This window comes from Branchiostoma lanceolatum, chromosome 10 (genome assembly GCF_035083965.1).
Source record: "Branchiostoma lanceolatum isolate klBraLanc5 chromosome 10, klBraLanc5.hap2, whole genome shotgun sequence".
In the NCBI taxonomy this organism is placed as follows: Eukaryota; Metazoa; Chordata; class Leptocardii; order Amphioxiformes; family Branchiostomatidae; genus Branchiostoma; species Branchiostoma lanceolatum.
This window is the reverse complement of record NC_089731.1, coordinates 5,128,632-5,147,571: the sequence shown is the minus strand read 5'-3', so window position 1 is coordinate 5,147,571 and position 18,940 is coordinate 5,128,632. Positions and strand designations below refer to the sequence as shown.

The window sequence follows — 18,940 nt, the reverse complement described above, 5'->3', positions numbered from 1 at the left end:
ATGCTCTATCGGTCATTGACATTTGTTGCCCCTGCCCTAGGCCTGAGGTGATATCAATTTCAAAGCTTAACTATTTATGTTTTGTCTTCACGCCGTTCGGAATTTCACTTGATTTATAGGTGACAAGTCGTCTGCCAGGAGCAAATGGATCATTTTTTTTCATGCCCTACTATGTGGGACGCCATTTTGTGTCAGCAGTGCATGGTAAATAAGAACGCTAAATGTTGGGAAAACAACGCCCTTGCTATGTATTGTTTCATGTTGCAATAAGCCCTCGGGCATGAACTTGCAAATAGAATTATTATTACTGCATAACATGTCTTTATTTCCATGGCACGCAATATAGATTAAGTTACAAAGGTAAAACTTTCAAGTGTTGAAAATCACAACGATCAGCACACTAAAAATATACAGTATAAAAGGATGCACAAATGAAAACAAGTCTACCTTACATGGCGTAAAACCGTCATATACATAAACATTTGTACATGTGATGGTCACCTTTTTTCTGTATCATATTGGGGCTTTTATTTTCCACTGCTTCCAAAGAAGAAGCAAAAGCCCGCATTAAAAGCGTAGACTCGTAAGTTTATAAAGATTGTCAAAGTAGTATGATCATTGTCTGTCTCTCAGGTGTATATTCACTCTCTTTATAAAAATGTCTGTATAGTATCTTCAGCTGAAGCGAAAATTTGCAAATACTTCAGGCGCATACAGCTGACAATACATTTCCTTACCTGCTGACATACCAAACAAATATACATAGTTACTCTGCAGCTGAATAAACATGAAGAAACGAGAAGTACGTTTATGATTTTGTATAATAAAGACTCTAGTTCATTCCTGGGATGTAAGAAGAACACGAAAATACTAGTATAATATAACATTCGGCTAATATCTATATAGTATGTAGTATATATACTTCTATCTTTACAGGCTTATAGCCCAACATGAAATTTCAATATCTTTATTGTTCGTTGAACGTAAGTAAGTTCATATTTTGGTTTTGCATTTTGACTAGAATTTTACAATATATCATTTACAAGTGGACATGTGAATTGGAGACTGAAAAGAAAAGAATCCTGCACTAGCAGTCACTTTAAGCTTTGTGAATGCACCTTTAGAAATCTATCTGTTCAACAAACAAACAAGCTATCACACACATACACACACCTGAGTCTCTGTGTATGTGCTCCGTCTTGAAACGGTAGTGATTTCCTAGATTAACGTTACATCAATAAATATATGGAGGCGAACATGTTTGTTTTATTTTCAAGCAAATTAAACTGTCGTTGAACACACGCTGGGTCTCAGGTGAGCACGTTTCACGAGGTCAAGGGGCGATCGACCTAGGTGTATGTATATCCTGACTTTTCAGAGGAGTACAGGGCTGTTGGTGGTGGCGCCATCTCCAGATTCCCTCCTCCAGCCGTGTAGGCGGGCGGCTGTGTGATGAAGCCCCCGGGCTGTGTGATGAAGTGCCCGGGCTGTGCCCCTGGTACTCTCGTCGGTGCTGACACTGGAATGGAGGCCACCTTGTTCTTGGCCTGCTTGCACTGGTACAGACAGTAGATGGTGATGATGGTGAAGATGAAGGTCGTGATGCTTGTCCACAACATGGAGTGAAACATGGCGTCCCAAGTGAACAGTCGAGTCAGCAGGACTTTCTGCACGTAGGGAAATAAATAAATCAGTCTTGGCTTTTTCAATACATTAATGAACTAATACTGCTGGGGAAAAACACAATCTGTAAATTTAAGTACAGAACAAATAGAATGGACATAATTACATTGTTTAAATCCGAATGCTCTTTAAGAAAAATATGAATTATTGTAAGTATATATCACAGCGAACATTGTTGACAGTTACTGCTTGTACCATGTATTTTTGTACAGAATGACAATAAAGTTTATTCAGAAAAAAATCAGTCTTGGCTTACCTAACCCGAGAAAAAGTGGAAGAACCAAAACCACGTGTTAACGAAAGTTGCATATTATACATACAAATTACGTTGATAGAACATGTACTGAAATAAATAAAGAACACAAAACACAGAAATTAGATGCTTCCGAAAGATGCTACCTCTATGGATCACATCTCGAATGTTAAGTACGGAATAAAGACAAGCAAAACATCGGTCCATACGAAGACCTCCTAACTTAACTACACAAGAAAAGAAAAGAGGGGTAGGCAGCAGAAATATTGGGAGGAAAATTCTAGTATCAGAGGATGAACTGTCATAACACTAACTGAAACGTTAAGAAGATCAGAAAACCAAGAAGGTTGCAGAAAAGTGGCTGTCAGATCTTCGGTAGTGTCTCAAAATCATTCATCTATTAGACTATTGCCCATCTTACTTCTTTTGTCTAATTGATTTATTTGAATTGTTACAATTTAATAAAGGGGGGCTTTTACATAAGCACATAACGTTAGCTTTCAGCCTTCCTTGCACTGTTATACTCTTGTTGAGGCTAAGGCATAGATTAGAGGTTACTGACCGTTGGACTGTCCGGGTGGTACAGGCACGTGTAGGACTGCCCAGGGGCATAGGTGTCGTTGAAGTTCAGAACTTCTGCCCGGTTCGAACTTTCGCTTCTATCGCAAGGTGCCGTAACGCACTGTCTATTCTGTAAACAAAGTTTCGTCAGTGTTTGTCTTGTTTTCATTACCTTTTCCCAATCAAGCTTCACTGTGTAATCATGATTGATTAAAACAGAGTACACATTGACACAGCAAAACGATATGTTAAGAAAATTATGAATCCAATTAGTGAAGAATGTTGACAAAAATGCTCCTGCAATTTCGGAACAAGCTGGTAGAGCGCCCAAACTTAAGTTACTTCTTTCCGAACACACGAATTAGAAAATAACCTCCATTTTTTTTCATGGAGGAAAAGAGGGGAAAAAAAGAAGCAGATGATGTGTCACATCGGATTGACACGCCTTGCTGACTACAACAAAGGTAATGTTATAATTCCCTACGCCACTCGCACAATGACTGACAATGTATAGAGCTCCTGACTAAAATATTGATTGATTGATTGATTTCATAATTCTTACCTCGGCGTTGTCCCCATCGCTGTTCAGCCTAGACTCAGTGTCGAACAGCACGGCGTCGACAGTGGCGTTATTTAGAACATGCGTAACAGTTATGCGCAGACAGGGGTAGTTGGACCTACAGTTCTTACCACAGCCACAGTCAATGTTCTGCCCTGAAAGGAAAGAAAAATATGTCAGTACACAAAAATCCTCGAAAGAACGCTTATATTGTTGCATGAGTCGTAGCGAGCTGCTCGGAATAGTGCAGAAAATGTCGCAAAAGATGCCATGCGCACCTTCATGTACGGCATAACACGTCTCTTTGTTCTTTCATTGTATTTACTCACATCAATATTTCATTTGCTATGTATGAATTATATATACATAATCCAAGGTGATGAGGATGGCTCATTCCCCGTTGTCTAGGATTAGTAGAAAGTGGTTGAGCAGGTCCTCTTGTGCATAAACAGTCCTATCCTATATTGTATTTGCTATGTATGAATTATATATACATAATCCAGGTGATGAGGATGGCTTATTCCCCGTTGCCTATAGGATTAGTAGGAAGTGGTTGAACAGGTCCTCTGGTGGCTGAACTGTCCTATCCTAGAGTGGCATGCTCGCCTGCATCTCTCGCAGGTGAACTGGGGATGGGTTGTAATCCAGGGTGATAATTCAGGAAATAGATGTTTCCATTTCTTGACTGAACATCCGATCAAAAGCTTAAGAGTGTAGTGCTATTCAGTCACTGACAACTGAAAGTCATTTTTACATCAACATTTTCCATTGAAAAGTTACAGCGCTAATTAATAGGTACTTCAAAATTTGCAGATGTTCCTCAAGATGTTCCGAAAACAATTATAGAGGTACAACTACATAGATTCCCCTTCCTTTTGTTTCAAAATACTGTTGTAATCCAGGAGGACGAAAAAATAGTACATAGATTGGCCGAGTGGCTAGGTTAGAGGACACGCGATCGAGGGGTCACGGAGTCTATTATCGGCATTCCTGACTAAACGTTGCGTCCTTGGGAAAGGCACTTAGCATGGCTTTCCTCAACCCAGGTGTAAAACTGGTTACCTGACTTCGGTTGCGAAGGCAAAAGGCGGTGGAAGGAGAGGGATGGGTTCCGCTTTCCAATACCGTACCCTAGACACGGTGGATAACAACCAACTGCCCTTACGGCCTCAAAAAGGCTAATAGTATGGGAATACCTTTACCTTGTTTTTATACCGATAAATTCATTACATGGGATTGCTTATCGTGTCTGTAGTATCGACTTAAATGCACTCACCGGTGAGATAACTCTGGTTCGTGGTACAGGTGGTCTCCTGGAACTCCAGAGAGTTCGTCTCGATGATCGGCTTGGTGATCACGACCCCGCAGACGATAAGGCCGGTCGCACAACATGCCGCCATGCACCCGGCAAACACGGCCCAGCCCATGCACATGCAGGCCCTTTTCTCTGCTGCCTCCCTTTTGTCCATCTTGGATAGCTTTCCTGGGCAGGGAAAAGAATAGCATATTGAACCCTGGGAACCAGTCTTGGGGATAGGGCCGTTAGTAAGTTCATTCCGGGGGAGTTCTAGACCGGGGGAGCTGTCCGGCTCTTTCACCCGGGCTAGAACTCCCGGCCCCCGTACCGCTAATTTACATCGACGGGCTGACTGCCTTGGGCCGCCGAAGGAACTGGCTAATGTCCCGATTCCCAAGTCTGGTTCCCAGGGTACTTGAACTTTGGATGATAATTTTGTGGGTTTCAGGGACACCTTTGTAAAGGTCATGGCCATATTTTCGGAGGGGATTTCTAGCCAGGTCTATTGTCTACTAACGTTACCTGCTTTCAAAATATGGGCGTGTACTATCTGGTTTCTGCCAGGTCTCGTCATAGTTCAAGGAGGCCTAGACACAGGGAATGACAATCTTCTTGGTCTAAACAAGGTCTAAAACGACGTTTTTTTGGTGGAAATTACACTTTAACGGAAGCATGCTTACCCTTTATACACCGAAGGAACTCGTTTTCTTGCTCAGGGGTTTATGTTTTCTATTTTGGTTCTTTTGTTGTCAATCAGGGCGTGACGGGTTTTCCCAGACAGGTGTAAATAGAACGACGATTCGCCCTATACAGGACGAAAGGTTGCCAGACGCGAAGACAACGTTTACTTCGGTTTGTTCTCACTGTTATCCTGAGTTTTTAACAGGTGCCGCAAACAAAATGCATCAATTGTTTTATAGAAAATGACTGAGAACCACGACCTCTAAAAATAATGTTTGGGGCACCTGTAGAACACTCCTGATAGTGATACGTATAAAACTAGTATATGTACAAATGTATCTGACATAGTTGTAGAAATCAGTCTTATATGTATACTTGATAGGGGACAATTTTTTCAACCGTCGTTTGGAAACGGTAACTCAATGGCCGACTGACTCCTCTGGCAAATTCTACAACCTATTCGGTGGCTAGTTTCGACCTGTTTTTCCACCAACCCACCGCGAATCCGGTACCTGGTAATACTATTCCAGAGTGTTACGCCTTGTTACAGTCTAAATGTTACGTATTCGAGGCCTCTCAATGGCAAAAATGTGTGCTAAACATGAACGTTACTTACTTTTGGGGCCCCCTGGAGTAAGTATGGTTTGCACTTCACCGCGGTACTGACTGGTGTGACTCACCGTCAGCGCCGGTGCACGTCCTTGATCATGACGACACGCGTTGTCATGGCCACAGTCAGCTGATACTACATTAGCATGTAAGCACCATAAGCAGCTCGATGATGCCCTCTCGGACGATTGCTGTCTTTAAGTCCCTCTTCATAGTTTAAAACTGAAAATTGCAGTTTGGCATAAAAAAGGTAAAAATAAAAATATCCGACCACCACAGGCTTTGTTCCAGACTGTCTGTCGCGCATTATTTCGGTCTAGACTGACACATGTGTCACATGTATTGGGAAATATATCAAAGAATGTCTAGACGTAAGAAACTCCTCCAATGATTGTAAAATCCCATTGTCATCCCATACTACTACACCATATTGTATAAGATAGACTACTTCACCATATTGTATAAGATAGACTACAACATAATATTGTATTAGATAGATTGGCTAGCCCGATAGAATGTTATCTATGTACCAGTAAATGCCATACTTTGTACCTTGTACAATTGTTATGCAATGAAGTTATTGTAAAAATGAAATAAAAGTAAAGCGTACGCGTCTTTGTTTTCTTCGTTCTTACGTACACACATTAGTACAATGGCAGTCACGGTGCTGACTAGGTTCAACGAAGGGTCAGCTAGCAAAGGGCTTATCGAATATCGCAAGAAAGCTTGAGCGGTAATTGGTACTCAGGGATAGGGCCTCGGATCAGGTTACAATAAGTACACAAAGGCACCTGGTCTACTATCGCCTGGCTGAATAAAGAACAAATTGATAAACCATGACAATAAAGCATCTTTTAAAGTCTCTGTTGTTGATGAAATCATCTGTGATGATACTTTCCTACAGCTCTTTGCAGCACCCAGAACTGGGTAAGAATTTTCGGCGTTCTGTTAGTTGATTTGATGGCATCTTCCATTGATCACCGGTTGATATTCACAAGACCTATTTTTAGGTACGATATATCATGTCAGATCATAATGATCTTTCAAAGATCAGCTAGAGAACGATTTCAACATTGCCTTCATTACGCACTGCAGTTTTATTATTTTTGCAGTCATATTATGATACTCAAATTGAAAACATAAAGTTCAAGTTACAAAGATAGAAGGGTGAAAAATCACAACACTCAACATGCTAGAAATGTACAATATGTAAAGATGTACAAATGCATACGATTCTAACTAAGACGACGTAAAACCACGATAGCAGATGAGCTGACCATATATATATATATATATATATATATATATATATATATATATATATATATATATATATAAACATGTGACGGTCATGTTCTTTCTATATCATTCGTCACACAGCATTAGCAGCAGGCACTAGATATCACTATCAGATAATTGGCACTGTGAGGAAGACATTGTCATTATCTTTAGATGTCAGTCTCATGCTCCCTTATTGAAACAGTCTCAGTAGGTGGTCTGTTCCACAGTTGTACAGTTGCAGTTAAAGACTTCTTCCGTCGATGACAGTCTGAGAGACAGGGGTATCTATAAAATGTACATGGAACCACGCTGGGTGTTTTGGAGTACATTTTTGTACTAATGCATTCAGCAGTTATAATGCTTGTTTTTCTTCACAATGCAATGTTTTTTCTATACATGTTACGTTACCTTAACAGCAACGATAACAAAAGTCTAATCCCAAATAAGAATGCAAAGGTTTGTGCAGCGTCGTTCAAATCACCACATGGCTTAATGATTAAAGATGGACAATCAACCAAGCTGTGACGACCCTGTATATTCAGTTGTACGTGTATCCTGATTTTTCAGAGGAGTACAGGTCTTGGGGTGGAGGGTGCATCTCCAGAGGCTGTCCTCCTCCGGCCGAGTACGCCGGGGGCTGTGTGAGGAAGTACCCGGGCTGTGCGCCTGGCACCGCGGGCGGCACTGTCACGGGTATGGTGGACACCTTGCTTCTCGCCTGCTTGCACTGGTAGAGACAGTAGATAGCGAGGATGGTGAAGATGGCAAACCCGATACTGGTCCACAGCATGGAGTGGAACATGGCGTCCCACGTGAACAGTCGGGTCTTCAGAACTTTCTGCAAGTAGAAAAAAGAAAAAAAAAAGAAATCAGTCTCGGCTATTCTTAGGGTGGTGGTGCACGATATATCTCAAAGTGTACAAATATAGTTACATATAAGGCTAGGCTGATTTGATTATATGGATGACACCCGCACACATCAATTTTCGTCCTTTAAAAAACAACAATAGGTTTTTGGCCATACTGTACATCGTACAAAGCAGCTGCAAAATAGCAAATACATGATGTATTTTGCCAAACTTTTTTTTATTCGCACGCTCGCATCACTTTTGGAGTCTCCAGAGGATGTCGTCTGTCTAATAATCAAATCAACATGGCCTAAGGTCCACTGATGATACTGACCGTTGGACTGTCCGGGTGGTACAGGCACGTGTAGGACTGCCCAGGGGCATAGGTGTCGTTGAAGTTCAGGACCTCTGCCAGGTTTGAACTTTCGCTTCTCTCGCAAGGCGCTGTCACGCACTGTCTATTCTGTAAAGAAAGTTAGTCACTGTCAGTCGTATGTACGTAACGTTATCTCGTTTCCGCAAAATTATTATCTCCATAAAAATGGAAATTTGGATGTGTGTGTGTGTGTGTGTGTGTGTGTGTGTGTGTGTGTGTGTGTGTGTGTGTGCGTTTGTTTCTTTGTGTTTGTGTCTCCGTGAGCATAACTCTAGAACGTCAGGGTGGATTGCAATGTTCTTTGGTATGTGGGCGGGTGTTGGGAAGACGAAGATAAAGGTCGATTTTGGACCCCCTGGTATGTGACCTGGGTAGTGCAACAGAACATCGACACTTGTAAGTTAGTTAAAGGTTAGTTTTAACCAAGACAACCTCCTTGTTTTAACGCATTTTTATTTTATATGATCAAGATAGACGTTGACAGCATCCACACAACTGGCATCATTGGGTACATTAACCGTCACTTGAGTGGCTTGTACTACATCAGGTACATTGGTTGTGACCTAATTAGCTTGAATTAGTTCATCACCAGGCACAATGATTGTGACCTAGGTAACTTAAACACATAGAATATATCACTCCCAAGTAATTTGTATCACTCCGCGAGACACAGCACGAGGCAAGCTTAAGAAACTTTTGGGGTCAGCTCACAAAGTTGAATGTCTTAACTGCATTGTTAACTGAATACATAAAAATAGCACCAAGGCACTTCGAACACAACATGGTGGCAGCGGTGGGATTCAAACCCACGCCATCGAAATGATTGATTGATTAATTGAAAGATTCGTACCTCGGCGTTGTCTCCATCACTATTCAACCTCTGCTCAGTGTCGAACAGCACACCGGCGACACTGCTGCCGTTATTGGTGCTTGTCGGAATTGTCGGAACATACGTCACAGTCATGCGCAGACAGGGGAACCTGGAACTGCATTTGTCGCCACAGCTACAGCCGATGTGCTCCCCTAATGCAGAATGGAAGAAAAATGACGTAGTCATCATTGGGCTGAGGATAGTAAACACGATCTTAAGAAAGTAGTATTCATAATGATGAATGAATGAAGACCTTTATTGTACATACTACCCAAGGTACAGGTCACAACAAAGAATATCGTATACAGATACATCTATTCATTGTCAAATTACTACAGGAATTATAGACAACATGGATTCGACTTCTGCTCTCTTCTTCGTAATGATAGATATGTAAGAGTAGATGGAGTTTATAATCTATAGTTATCTAGACTCTAGACTATATATCTAAAAACATAAATTTGTCTATATTGCTTAGGTGTATAAAGTTGGGGAACGTATGCGTCGTATGTCGACCAACACGAAATAGAGCCGTAAACGTCACAAAAGTTGCCTTTGAATATGATAGACCATGCATCTTTGTTCGTTCTTTGTATTGTTGTATTGTATAAATTATACATACTCAACTAAATGACTAGCAGATCTTTTCCAGAAAAGAATTTATTACACAACCTTTTACTGCAAAATGCTAATGTAATTCAGGAGAGCGAAAAAAGTAGCATTACACTGACAAATTTATCAAATGCAATTTCTTATCGTGTCTATAGATGATGTCAACTTAAAGACACTTACCAGTAAGATAACTCTGGGTTGTGGTACAGGTGGCGTCCTTGAACTCCAGAGAGTTCGTCTCCACGATCGGCTTGGTGATCACGACCCCACAAACGATGACGGCAACCGCACAACACGCAGCCATCGTCCCAGCAAACACAGCACAACACATGCACGTGCTTGACTTTTTAATCGCAGCCTGTCTTTCGTCCATCTTGTTACGTTCCTGGACAGGAGGAATAAGATCATCTTGACATTTGAATTGTCACCTTGTGGGTTTATGGGATAACGTTTGAAGAGGACGGGCTTTTCTAAGGGTGATTGATGAGCAGGTCTACTGTCTTAAACTAGTAATATTTACGGTTCTTTTGGGCACATATGCTGTTCTTGGCACATTGCCACCCATGACCAGTGTTTGTCCCCATGAATGTTGTGACACGCTTAAGACAGATTAGCCGAGAGGCCCGCAACTCCATCGTTAAGTTAGAGTTAGGAAAGTCGTGTAGAGTACGTCTTTCCCAAGGGCAAAACATGTTGGCAGGATCGGATGGAGCCGGGCACATATTGGTTCTGTGCCAAACGCTCTAACCAGTACGCCACACGACGCCATTGTCTCATATTGTTTTCTCCCTGCTTTAAAGAATATGGATGAGCACTATCTGGTTTCTCTGTTCAATGAGGCCATTTTCCATTCAACCTTCGTAATCTAGAAAAAGGACAACTTCTTTTTAACCACTTTTCCTCCCCTTAATGAACGTATGTAAGTTACCAATGTGAAGACGCTGAAGGAACGCTGTTTAAAAAGGGGGTGCGTGTTTTCTTTTGGGTTCTTTTCTTCTAAGTCAGGGCATGACGGGTTGTCGGTGACAAGGGTAAATAAAACGGCATTTTGCCCTACAGGCCGATGAGATGCCAGAAGCGAAGACAGCATGTTTTATCCCTATCATGAGTTTTTAACAGGTGTCGCAATCAAAATGCATGGCTGTTTTCTAGAAAATAAGTGAACCACGAACCACAAAACCCTACAGAAGCACGGAACAGATACTAATGTACCTGACATACTAGTAGTCTTGACCAGATCTAACATCAAATTGAAATGAATGATACTTGGGTATTAGGCAGGGGAACTGAGCTCTGGAGAACAATTCATTCCATCGAACGATCGGTTGTTTGGTGATGGTAACTTTGTGGCCGGACAACTCTAGATTCTTCTAGCAAATTCTGCAACCTATTTGGCAAAAGTCTTACTATTACTCCACGGACCCACTGTGTCTGTAGCTACAATATTTGAAACGCCAACGCCTTGTACGTATCTGAGACAGTTAAGATGAAAATGCCCTGAGAAATATGAAGATTACTTACTTTCAAAAAAGAAGAAGTAGGTTAGAAAACGTCTGGATTTCGCCGTTCCAAGGGACTGACTGGTACGATTCACTGTCATACAGCTGCCTCGTGACTTGATGACGACGCTTGTTGCCATGGTCACAGTAATCTGATACATTTGTACCACATTATCAACAAAAAAAAACACCAGAAAGTGATCGACGCTACCTTAGCGGGCGATTGTTGTCTATGAGTCTCTATTTTTAGTTCAAAAGTGACAATTGCAGTTTTGCTCATTTTTTTAATCCTTATTAGAACCACAACCTCTTTTCCATACTGCCTGCCACCCGACACGTCTGTCACGTGTCCAAACTGAAATAGTATAAGGCGTCTTTGTGTTCCTCGTTCTTACGGACGCATTGGCACAATGGCAACGCCTTATCTAGGTCAACGAGGGGTCAGCTAGTCAAGTCAAGAAAGTCCTGGTATCGAATACCGGCTGGTACTCAGGGTAAGGCCTTCAGATCAGGTGACAATAAGTACACAAAGGCACCTGGTTTGTCATCGCCTGGTTGGAGAATGTACAAATGAACAGACCACCGTTTACGGTTTCTGTTGTTGAGAAAATTATCTGTGATGGTACTTTCACACAGGTCTCTTTGCAGCAGCCAGAAGACTGGACGGCGCTCACAATACGACCCCTCTGCGACCTAAGTTGGATTTGTGTCCCCCTTGATTTCATAATTTGAATATCAAAATGTAAAAGTATGACTGACAACGTAACAAAAACATAAAGCGTAAAGAAATTCGTTCTTTATCTAAGGAATTTCTTGAGCGCTCTGGTCATTCTAGGTCGCAGAGAGAGCGCGGCGAGATCGCCACCCTAGTGGGATTAACACTTGGGCGTATATGCAAGTCCGCACGAGTTGCGTATTAACATGTTTTTGGTTGAGGTTAAGTTTGCAGCTGAAAGAGTAATTTATTTGGTTTGATAACTAGACTGCTTAATGGCGGGTCAAAGTAGAAAACAATTAGTTTCCCGCAAAATTTACTTAAACCCCAAAAATGTTACTGCGGAGCTCATGCGCACTTGAATATACGCACAATTGTGACAGGGGATTCTGTTAGTTGATTTGATCACATTTCTTGCATCTTGTATTCCTCACCGGGGGATATTCGCAAAACCTATTTTCAGGTCTTTCAAAAATCAGCCAGAGAACGATTACAACATTAATGTTTTAATTACGCAGTCTTCTTCTTATATTCAAAATCAAAGCTCCGCACTCTTACTACCTAAAGCCCCTGTCACACTTGTGCGTATAAGCCATTCCGCGTGAGTTCCGTGTTGAATTTTGACAACACGCAGTTGTACGCTCAAAATATCAATTTTTTCCAGTTATGCGCGGCGCACATATAGCGTGGGAATAACGACTTGAACGCATCCAATGCGTTTGAGACACGTGTTATTTGCATATGAAGTGCGCAATACTCTTATCCTTGCAGCGAATAGCTGCGCATCAGGTGCGTGTGCTGAGCGCATTCCGAATGCCCACAACGACTGCCGGCCGCATGCCTAGCGCACTTCCGACGACTGCTAATCGAATTACGAGCGTACCCTAGGTGTGAGATGTGTTGAAACGGCAGCTGCTGCCTGCTTTTCCTTTTATTACAAGTTCAGACCCGACTACAAGAACAACATGGGGCGCCGGCCGAAACGCGGCTCTTCCACCCGCGCTAGCCGTGGTCGTGGCCGTGGCTCGTCTAACTCTGGACCACCCGTTGAGGCGTCTAACACCCCTGATGCTGTAGTTGACCGTGATGGTTGTGTTGTCCATGGTACTGAAGAAAGTCCCCCGGCCCCATCAGGCGAAGCTGTCCAGTCTCACTCCCCTGGTCATGAACCTGCAAACGAGGGTGGTGAGAAGGAGCAGACCTCCGGGTCACCATCACCTCAGGCCTCGTCTGCTACCCCCCAAAAGCCACGAGCAAAGAAGACCAGCTACTTCCTAGATGCTGAGGTAGAAAGGGCTTTGGTGGAATGGATCAAGGAGAACGATATCCTCTGGAACAGTAAGCTGATCCGCTACAAACGTATAGATTTAAAAGAAGCTCTATGGAACGAAAAGACGAAAGAGCTAGAGAAGACAGCCATCTACTTGAAAGGCTGGTGGGGGTCCATTAAGGACATATTCACAAGGCTACACAAGAGGAAGAGCGGAGATGGGCCCAAGGACCTCAATGAGAGGGAAGAATGTATTTTTGCCACTTGTACTTTCTTGCGGCCACTAGTCCGGCACGTGTCACAACCAATGAGAAGTGTAAGTATGGAAGGCCCTTGTGTCTTCGTTTCGTAGCTCCACCATTAATTGGTGATAGATCCCAAACTGTTGTCTTCTCTCTATCCACGGCCGGATCCAGACGGTCCTTTGGCGTGCTCTTCTCCTTCTTCTCTTTCTTTGACGAAGGAGATGGAGTTGTAGGTTGACGATGTCATGCTGGTGTTGGATGATAGCAAGCATGAGGTGTCGCCGGTTATGGCCTGGATCTGCCATGTTCGGAAGGTCTATCCACCCTGGAGTCAGAGGTGCCCTCGTATTTGTACCAAATCTGGAATATGCCCCGGATGTTCGTCGAGCACGCTATGTGAACGATATCCGTTAGCTATCTGTGCGTTTGTCATACGCTACTGGTACGTGCAATGCGCTGCCCGATCGTAGGACGAACGCCTCTCATTCGTGATGTATATTCTTATTCGCTATACGGTCGATCATCATGCGTTGTATCTGCGCTATAAGTGCGTGATGTGGTCGCTGCGCACAGATCGTGCCTCAAGAGAAGCGTATTACGGCGATTGGAGCGCAAACACAAAGCGCGCTCGTACCTTACTCGACCGATGTCGGGCGTGTGAACTGCGTTCTTATAACGTCTGAGCTGCGTCCCAGCGTACGCACGAAAGTTTTCGGTAGTTTCAAAACTATCAGGCGTGCTGGGCCGTGCCTTGCGTGTGCCTGCGTGCCTAAAACTATCACAAAACGATCGAGAAACGCATTAGGTGCGTGTTGGGCGCACGCCGGCGTATGACAAAAATGTTAACACGCAACTCACACGCTCATGTTATACGCACAAGTGTGACAGGGCCTTAAGCAAATATAGCAGCAGACATTTCAAATGAATCCTATGGCTTTTAAACCACGATAGGTCGCACTACTAGCAAATTAGATCAAATGGTACAGATAGCCTAGCCAAAAGTAGCGGCAATTCTGTTGTGTTCTAGTGTTATGCTTTTAAGCAATGTTCAAACAGCATTACAGACCGGTGTTTGAGAACTGTCGAGTGCGGTGTGGCATTTTGTTTACCTGCACACCGTCGGCTTGGTCCTTTCCAAAGCATCCATGCGTGACTCGCTTACGTACGTCATGGGACGGGTTTCTTTACATGAAGTAGGGCATATGTCCTGACCTTTGACATGTGTGAGGTTGACATCACGTTACCGCTTACGTCGATTCACCTTTGACATGACGTGGCGTCGAATGTGCGAGTGGCCTACCAATACCGTGCCCTAGACATAGTGGATAACAATCCACTGCCTCTGCAGCCTCAAAAAGGCTACGGGACATTTATCTTTACCTTAAGTTTACCTGTGCATTACCCTCAATTTACCTATACAGTGCCTATACAGTGATAAATGTGTGCAGCAGACGGTAACGCTGCTTAGCGACAGTGAACATTAGACATAGCGAGCACAGCAGATGAACGCACACACAAAAGGTGTCAGTATATATAACCAACGGCATTCCCACATGTCTAGATCTATCAAGTTTATCATGCATGTACGGTGATATATCAAAGAATGTCTGGAATGTAGAACCAATTGTTTAAATGATGCGTTGGGCTCAACCTGTTGATTTGCTCACATCTATTCATATACATTTATGTATAAACTATAAGTTAATTCATGTGTATTCACTTGACTGTTTAATTGTATGTATAGATGTTGTAGATCTTACGGAAGTTGCTGTACTTTTGTTGTGTCCATGAAGATCTCCTAAGACATCAGCAATATATATACATGATAGATTCGGGATGTCATCAGTTGAACCAGTCTACATGCGTGGATTCAGCTGTATGTAAACCCTTTGTTGTCTGTTGAGTAGTTGGTGTTGTACAGGTCTTGGTGCTGAGGTGCGGGTTGCATCTGGAGCGACTCGCCCGACTGTACTCCGGCATAGCCCGGGGGTGGGGGTAGGAAACCTCCTGACTGTACCCCGGGGTAGCCCGGGGGTGGGGGTAGGAAACCTCCTGACTGTACCCCGGGGTAGCCCGGGGGTGGGGGTAGGAAGTGTCCTGGCCTGTGCCCCTGTGGGGGTGAGGATACGTGTATGGAAGACAGTCTTTCCCTGATCTTGTTACACTGAACCATAATGTACACGGTGATGCCGGCAAAGATGGCGAACGCGATACTGCTCCACAGCATGGAGTGAAACATGTCGCCCCAAGTGAACAGTCTCTTCAGCAGGACTTGCTGCAGGTGAACAGAAGAAGAAAAAAAGATGACCCATGGCTTTACGAATTCATGATTTATTTTCTAAAATCAACAAAACACACAAAAATACACTTCTTAATCGATGATATTCTTTTGAACTACTAAAAAGTCGCCGACTCAGTGGAAAGGTATTATATAAACTCCCTTGGGGACCCGTCTGTTATATGAGTCACTGCAAATCAGTACTTAGCGTGCGACAAAAAAAGGCATAACAAGCTTATGCAGAGCAAGACAGAGCACTACTTCGTTGTGAGTAGCATGATATTCTCTTATATGCAAAACTACAAAATATGCAAAATTATGCGAAATTGTGCATAACCGTATTTGGATAATTCGTCTATAGATGTACAATATGACGTAAATTCGAATGCAATGTTTTACATAGTAATAAAAGCTAGTTCGGCAACCTTGTTTGTTTTATGTATGTATGTCTCAGCCAAAGCAATAAATAAATACCATCAAAAAACACCAATAAGCAAATCAAATAGACACAAATAACTGGTTGATCCCAAGAACACTGTGGTCCATGTTATGCCCGCAAAACTCTATGTTTACGTTGTAATGTTGGCGCCAACAGATTTTAATGATCTTGTATAATGCTATGTCGTTTTAATGCTGATGATATTTCAAATGTATTGTTTTACAACTGTACTGTACAATTACCACAAAGTTGATAATATAGTGCATACAGCAATATAGCAATAATATAAAATAATTGTACAATGATAGTGTAATAATAAAGTTTGAAAGTGTAAATGAATATATACATGTACTAACCGTGGTGGCGTTTGGATGGTGTAGGCAGCTGTAGTTTTTCCCGGGTGCATAGGTGTCGTTGAACATCAGTATCCTTAGACGGTTACTATCTGGGTAGCTTTCGCACGGTGCCGTCACGCACTGGTAGTCCTAAGGAAGTCATTTACAGTATGTTAGAATACTGACTCCCTCTTCACGTTGATGAAGGTATCACATCCAGGTAGTAAGATAAGTCAAAAATAGTTACTCAAGCAACTGGATAAAATTTTGAAACAGTCAGACGCCTCAGACAGCACCCGCTGTCCTTCGGTCACTGACGAAAGACAGCGGATACTGTCTGAAACGTCTGACTGTTTCAAAATTGTATCCAGTTGCTTGAGTAACTAATTGTGGCTTGATCCCTCGTCGTTTCTGATTCTAGTGTTGTAACATGATTGCTTCATAACAGAAGATATCGACATTCAAACATGGCGGTGGTAGGGCAACATGAGATGGTGGAATACATACAACTGTTATTGGCACCCATGATATACTTAAGAATTGTTAGTCAGGCCATGTTGATTTGATTGCATGAATGGCATCCTCTGGGCACCCCAAAAGCGAGCGTGCGAATAAATGAAAAAGTTTGCAAAAAAAGGCGCCTTTAGTATGAAATCTAAGTGTTCAGGAAGGAGGAACAAAACTAAACACAGAATATGGTATACCGAATGATAGATTCTTCATTTTTGTTCTTCGTTGACTTTGGAATTGGCTTTGGCATTCTACGACATTAGTATCCGTTTTCCGAATAATTATTTTGCACATTGCAGCATGTATTTTCTCATTTTGCAGCTGCTTTTTGCTATCAACAGTATGTCCGAAAACTTTTTTTATTCTTGGAAACGGACGAAAATTGGTGCGCGCGTTGATGTCATCAAAATTATCAAATCAACATGGCCTCACGAGCTTGCATGATAACTTAGCCTTGTACATAACCATGGGTAAGCAATCTTGAATCAGAAAAAAAACACAGTTTGATTCGTATGTAAGTTTTACCTCTGCATTGTCTCCATCACTGTTCAGCCTCTGCTCAGTGTCGAACAGCACAGCGTTGACACTGCTGGCGTTATTGGTGTTTGTTGGAACATACGTCACAGTCATGCGCAGACAGGGGTAGCTGGAACTGCATTTGTCGCCACAGCTACAAGTAATCCACCGCCCTAAACCAAGAAAAGGCTGCATGATGCGAAAGACTGCTGAAAGCTTTGTAACCTAAGTTTCTCCTAGATACAACAGTACTGTTTATAATGATGAATGATATCTATTTGGCATTTTGTAAAATGCAGTAGTTATACTAATAGGTCAAAGACTGAAGATCATTGTAGTGTTGACACTGGACATGAACAGAGACAAAACATACTTGTCTACTAGTATACTAAATCTCTATTCCATATTCCTTCTTCCCTATTCCTTCTTACTATAATCCGTACCAATAAGACTGACCAGTAAGATAGCTCTGAGTTGTGGTACATGTGGTCTCCTGGAACTCCAGAGAGTTCGTCTCCACGATCGGTTTGACGATGACGACTCCACAGACGATGAGGGCCACCGCACCGCCCGCTGCCAGGACCGCAGCCATCCAGCCAAAACCACTGTACACCTTCAACTGTCTAAACAAGTTCTGTCTTTCGTCCATTTTGTAGCGTTCCTAGAAATGAGGAGCTTGAAATTTGAGTAGCAGATCTGTGAAACAGGGACATCACAGAAATGTTGTAATTGCTTTAAAAGACACTGTATGCTTTGGAAAGCCGTGATTTGAGGCAGATCTAGGTAATGCCTTCTTTGTTCCGTTGATATGGGCGTGTTTCTATCTGTTTTCCGTTCTCACCAAGGAGGCTAAATCTCTATTCAACCCCCTTAATCTGGGGATACGATAAAGAACATTTTGTGATGAAAATCTCATTTTCACGGATACATGTATGTAATATAGTTACGCACGTTGAAGGATATGTTTTTTTTAAACTTTAGGCTCGCGTAGCCTGTATGGTTATTTACGTCTCCACTATATGAAGAGTGGTCAGTGCTACGTGAACAGATTGACGCTAAACGCTCGTTCTCATTCAAATGTACACATTTTGTAACTTCCGTTACCGTTTGCAGTAAGACGTTCCTTACATTAAGAGTTGCCACATACAAGGTGCCAATCTGTTGTTTAAATGACGACTTAAAACTTTTTGGCTTTTAAAAACGACAGTTTGGCATCTTATATATGGCATATCTTAATGTCAGAAACGTCTTACTTCAAACTGTAACAAAATGTGTACGTTTACATGAGAACGAGCATAAAGTCGTCTAAAATGTCTGGTCTGAAGGCAGCCTTTACCTCGATTCGTTTTTTTCCTCTTTAACATTAGGACGAGCTGTCAACAGGTGTCACAGACAAAATAGTGGACATTTGTAGATAATGAAAACAACGAACTCCAGACAACCTGTCAAATCATGTGTGACTCTACACAAACACAATAACCTCAGTTACACGTGCCATTTTT

The 18,940-nt window shown here is 42.4% G+C and overlaps 2 protein-coding genes across 2 annotated transcripts; both read right to left on the bottom strand.

Moving 5' to 3' along the window:
* Positions 1-1,242: 1,242 nt before the first annotated feature.
* LOC136443445 (calcium-activated potassium channel subunit beta-2-like) lies at positions 1,243-5,778 on the bottom strand. The gene is made up of 5 exons (XM_066440682.1): positions 5,651-5,778; positions 4,333-4,539; positions 3,060-3,211; positions 2,499-2,627; positions 1,243-1,667 (listed from the first exon to the last, which is right to left on the bottom strand). Exons 2-5 carry the CDS (start codon positions 4,523-4,525, stop codon positions 1,350-1,352), a joined length of 792 nt encoding a protein of 263 aa, XP_066296779.1. The 5' UTR covers positions 4,526-4,539; positions 5,651-5,778; the 3' UTR covers positions 1,243-1,349.
* Positions 5,779-6,758: 980 nt separating this feature from the next.
* On the bottom strand, positions 6,759-11,267 carry LOC136443444 (uncharacterized). The gene is made up of 5 exons (XM_066440681.1): positions 11,153-11,267; positions 9,812-10,016; positions 8,999-9,171; positions 8,107-8,235; positions 6,759-7,762 (listed from the first exon to the last, which is right to left on the bottom strand). Exons 2-5 carry the CDS (start codon positions 10,002-10,004, stop codon positions 7,463-7,465), a joined length of 795 nt encoding a protein of 264 aa, XP_066296778.1. The 5' UTR covers positions 10,005-10,016; positions 11,153-11,267; the 3' UTR covers positions 6,759-7,462.
* Positions 11,268-18,940: the final 7,673 nt, after the last annotated feature.

Bases quoted from the DNA above. Each gene is read 5' to 3' on its own strand.
- LOC136443445 (XM_066440682.1), bottom strand. From the start codon at position 4,525: ATGGACAAAAGGGAGGCAGCAGAGAAAAGGGCCTGCATGTGCATGGGC. The intron at 3,212-4,332 runs GTGAGTGCATTT...CTTTCCTTTCAG, and splicing joins GAACCAGAGTTATCTCACCG to GGCAGAACATTGACTGTGGC. The intron at 2,628-3,059 runs GTAAGAATTATG...CTTTGTTTACAG, and splicing joins GCGATGGGGACAACGCCGAG to AATAGACAGTGCGTTACGGC.
- LOC136443444 (XM_066440681.1), bottom strand. From the start codon at position 10,004: ATGGACGAAAGACAGGCTGCGATTAAAAAGTCAAGCACGTGCATGTGT. The intron at 8,236-8,998 runs GTACGAATCTTT...CTTTCTTTACAG, and splicing joins GTGATGGAGACAACGCCGAG to AATAGACAGTGCGTGACAGC. The intron at 7,763-8,106 runs GTCAGTATCATC...TTCTACTTGCAG, and splicing joins ACCACCCGGACAGTCCAACG to AAAGTTCTGAAGACCCGACT.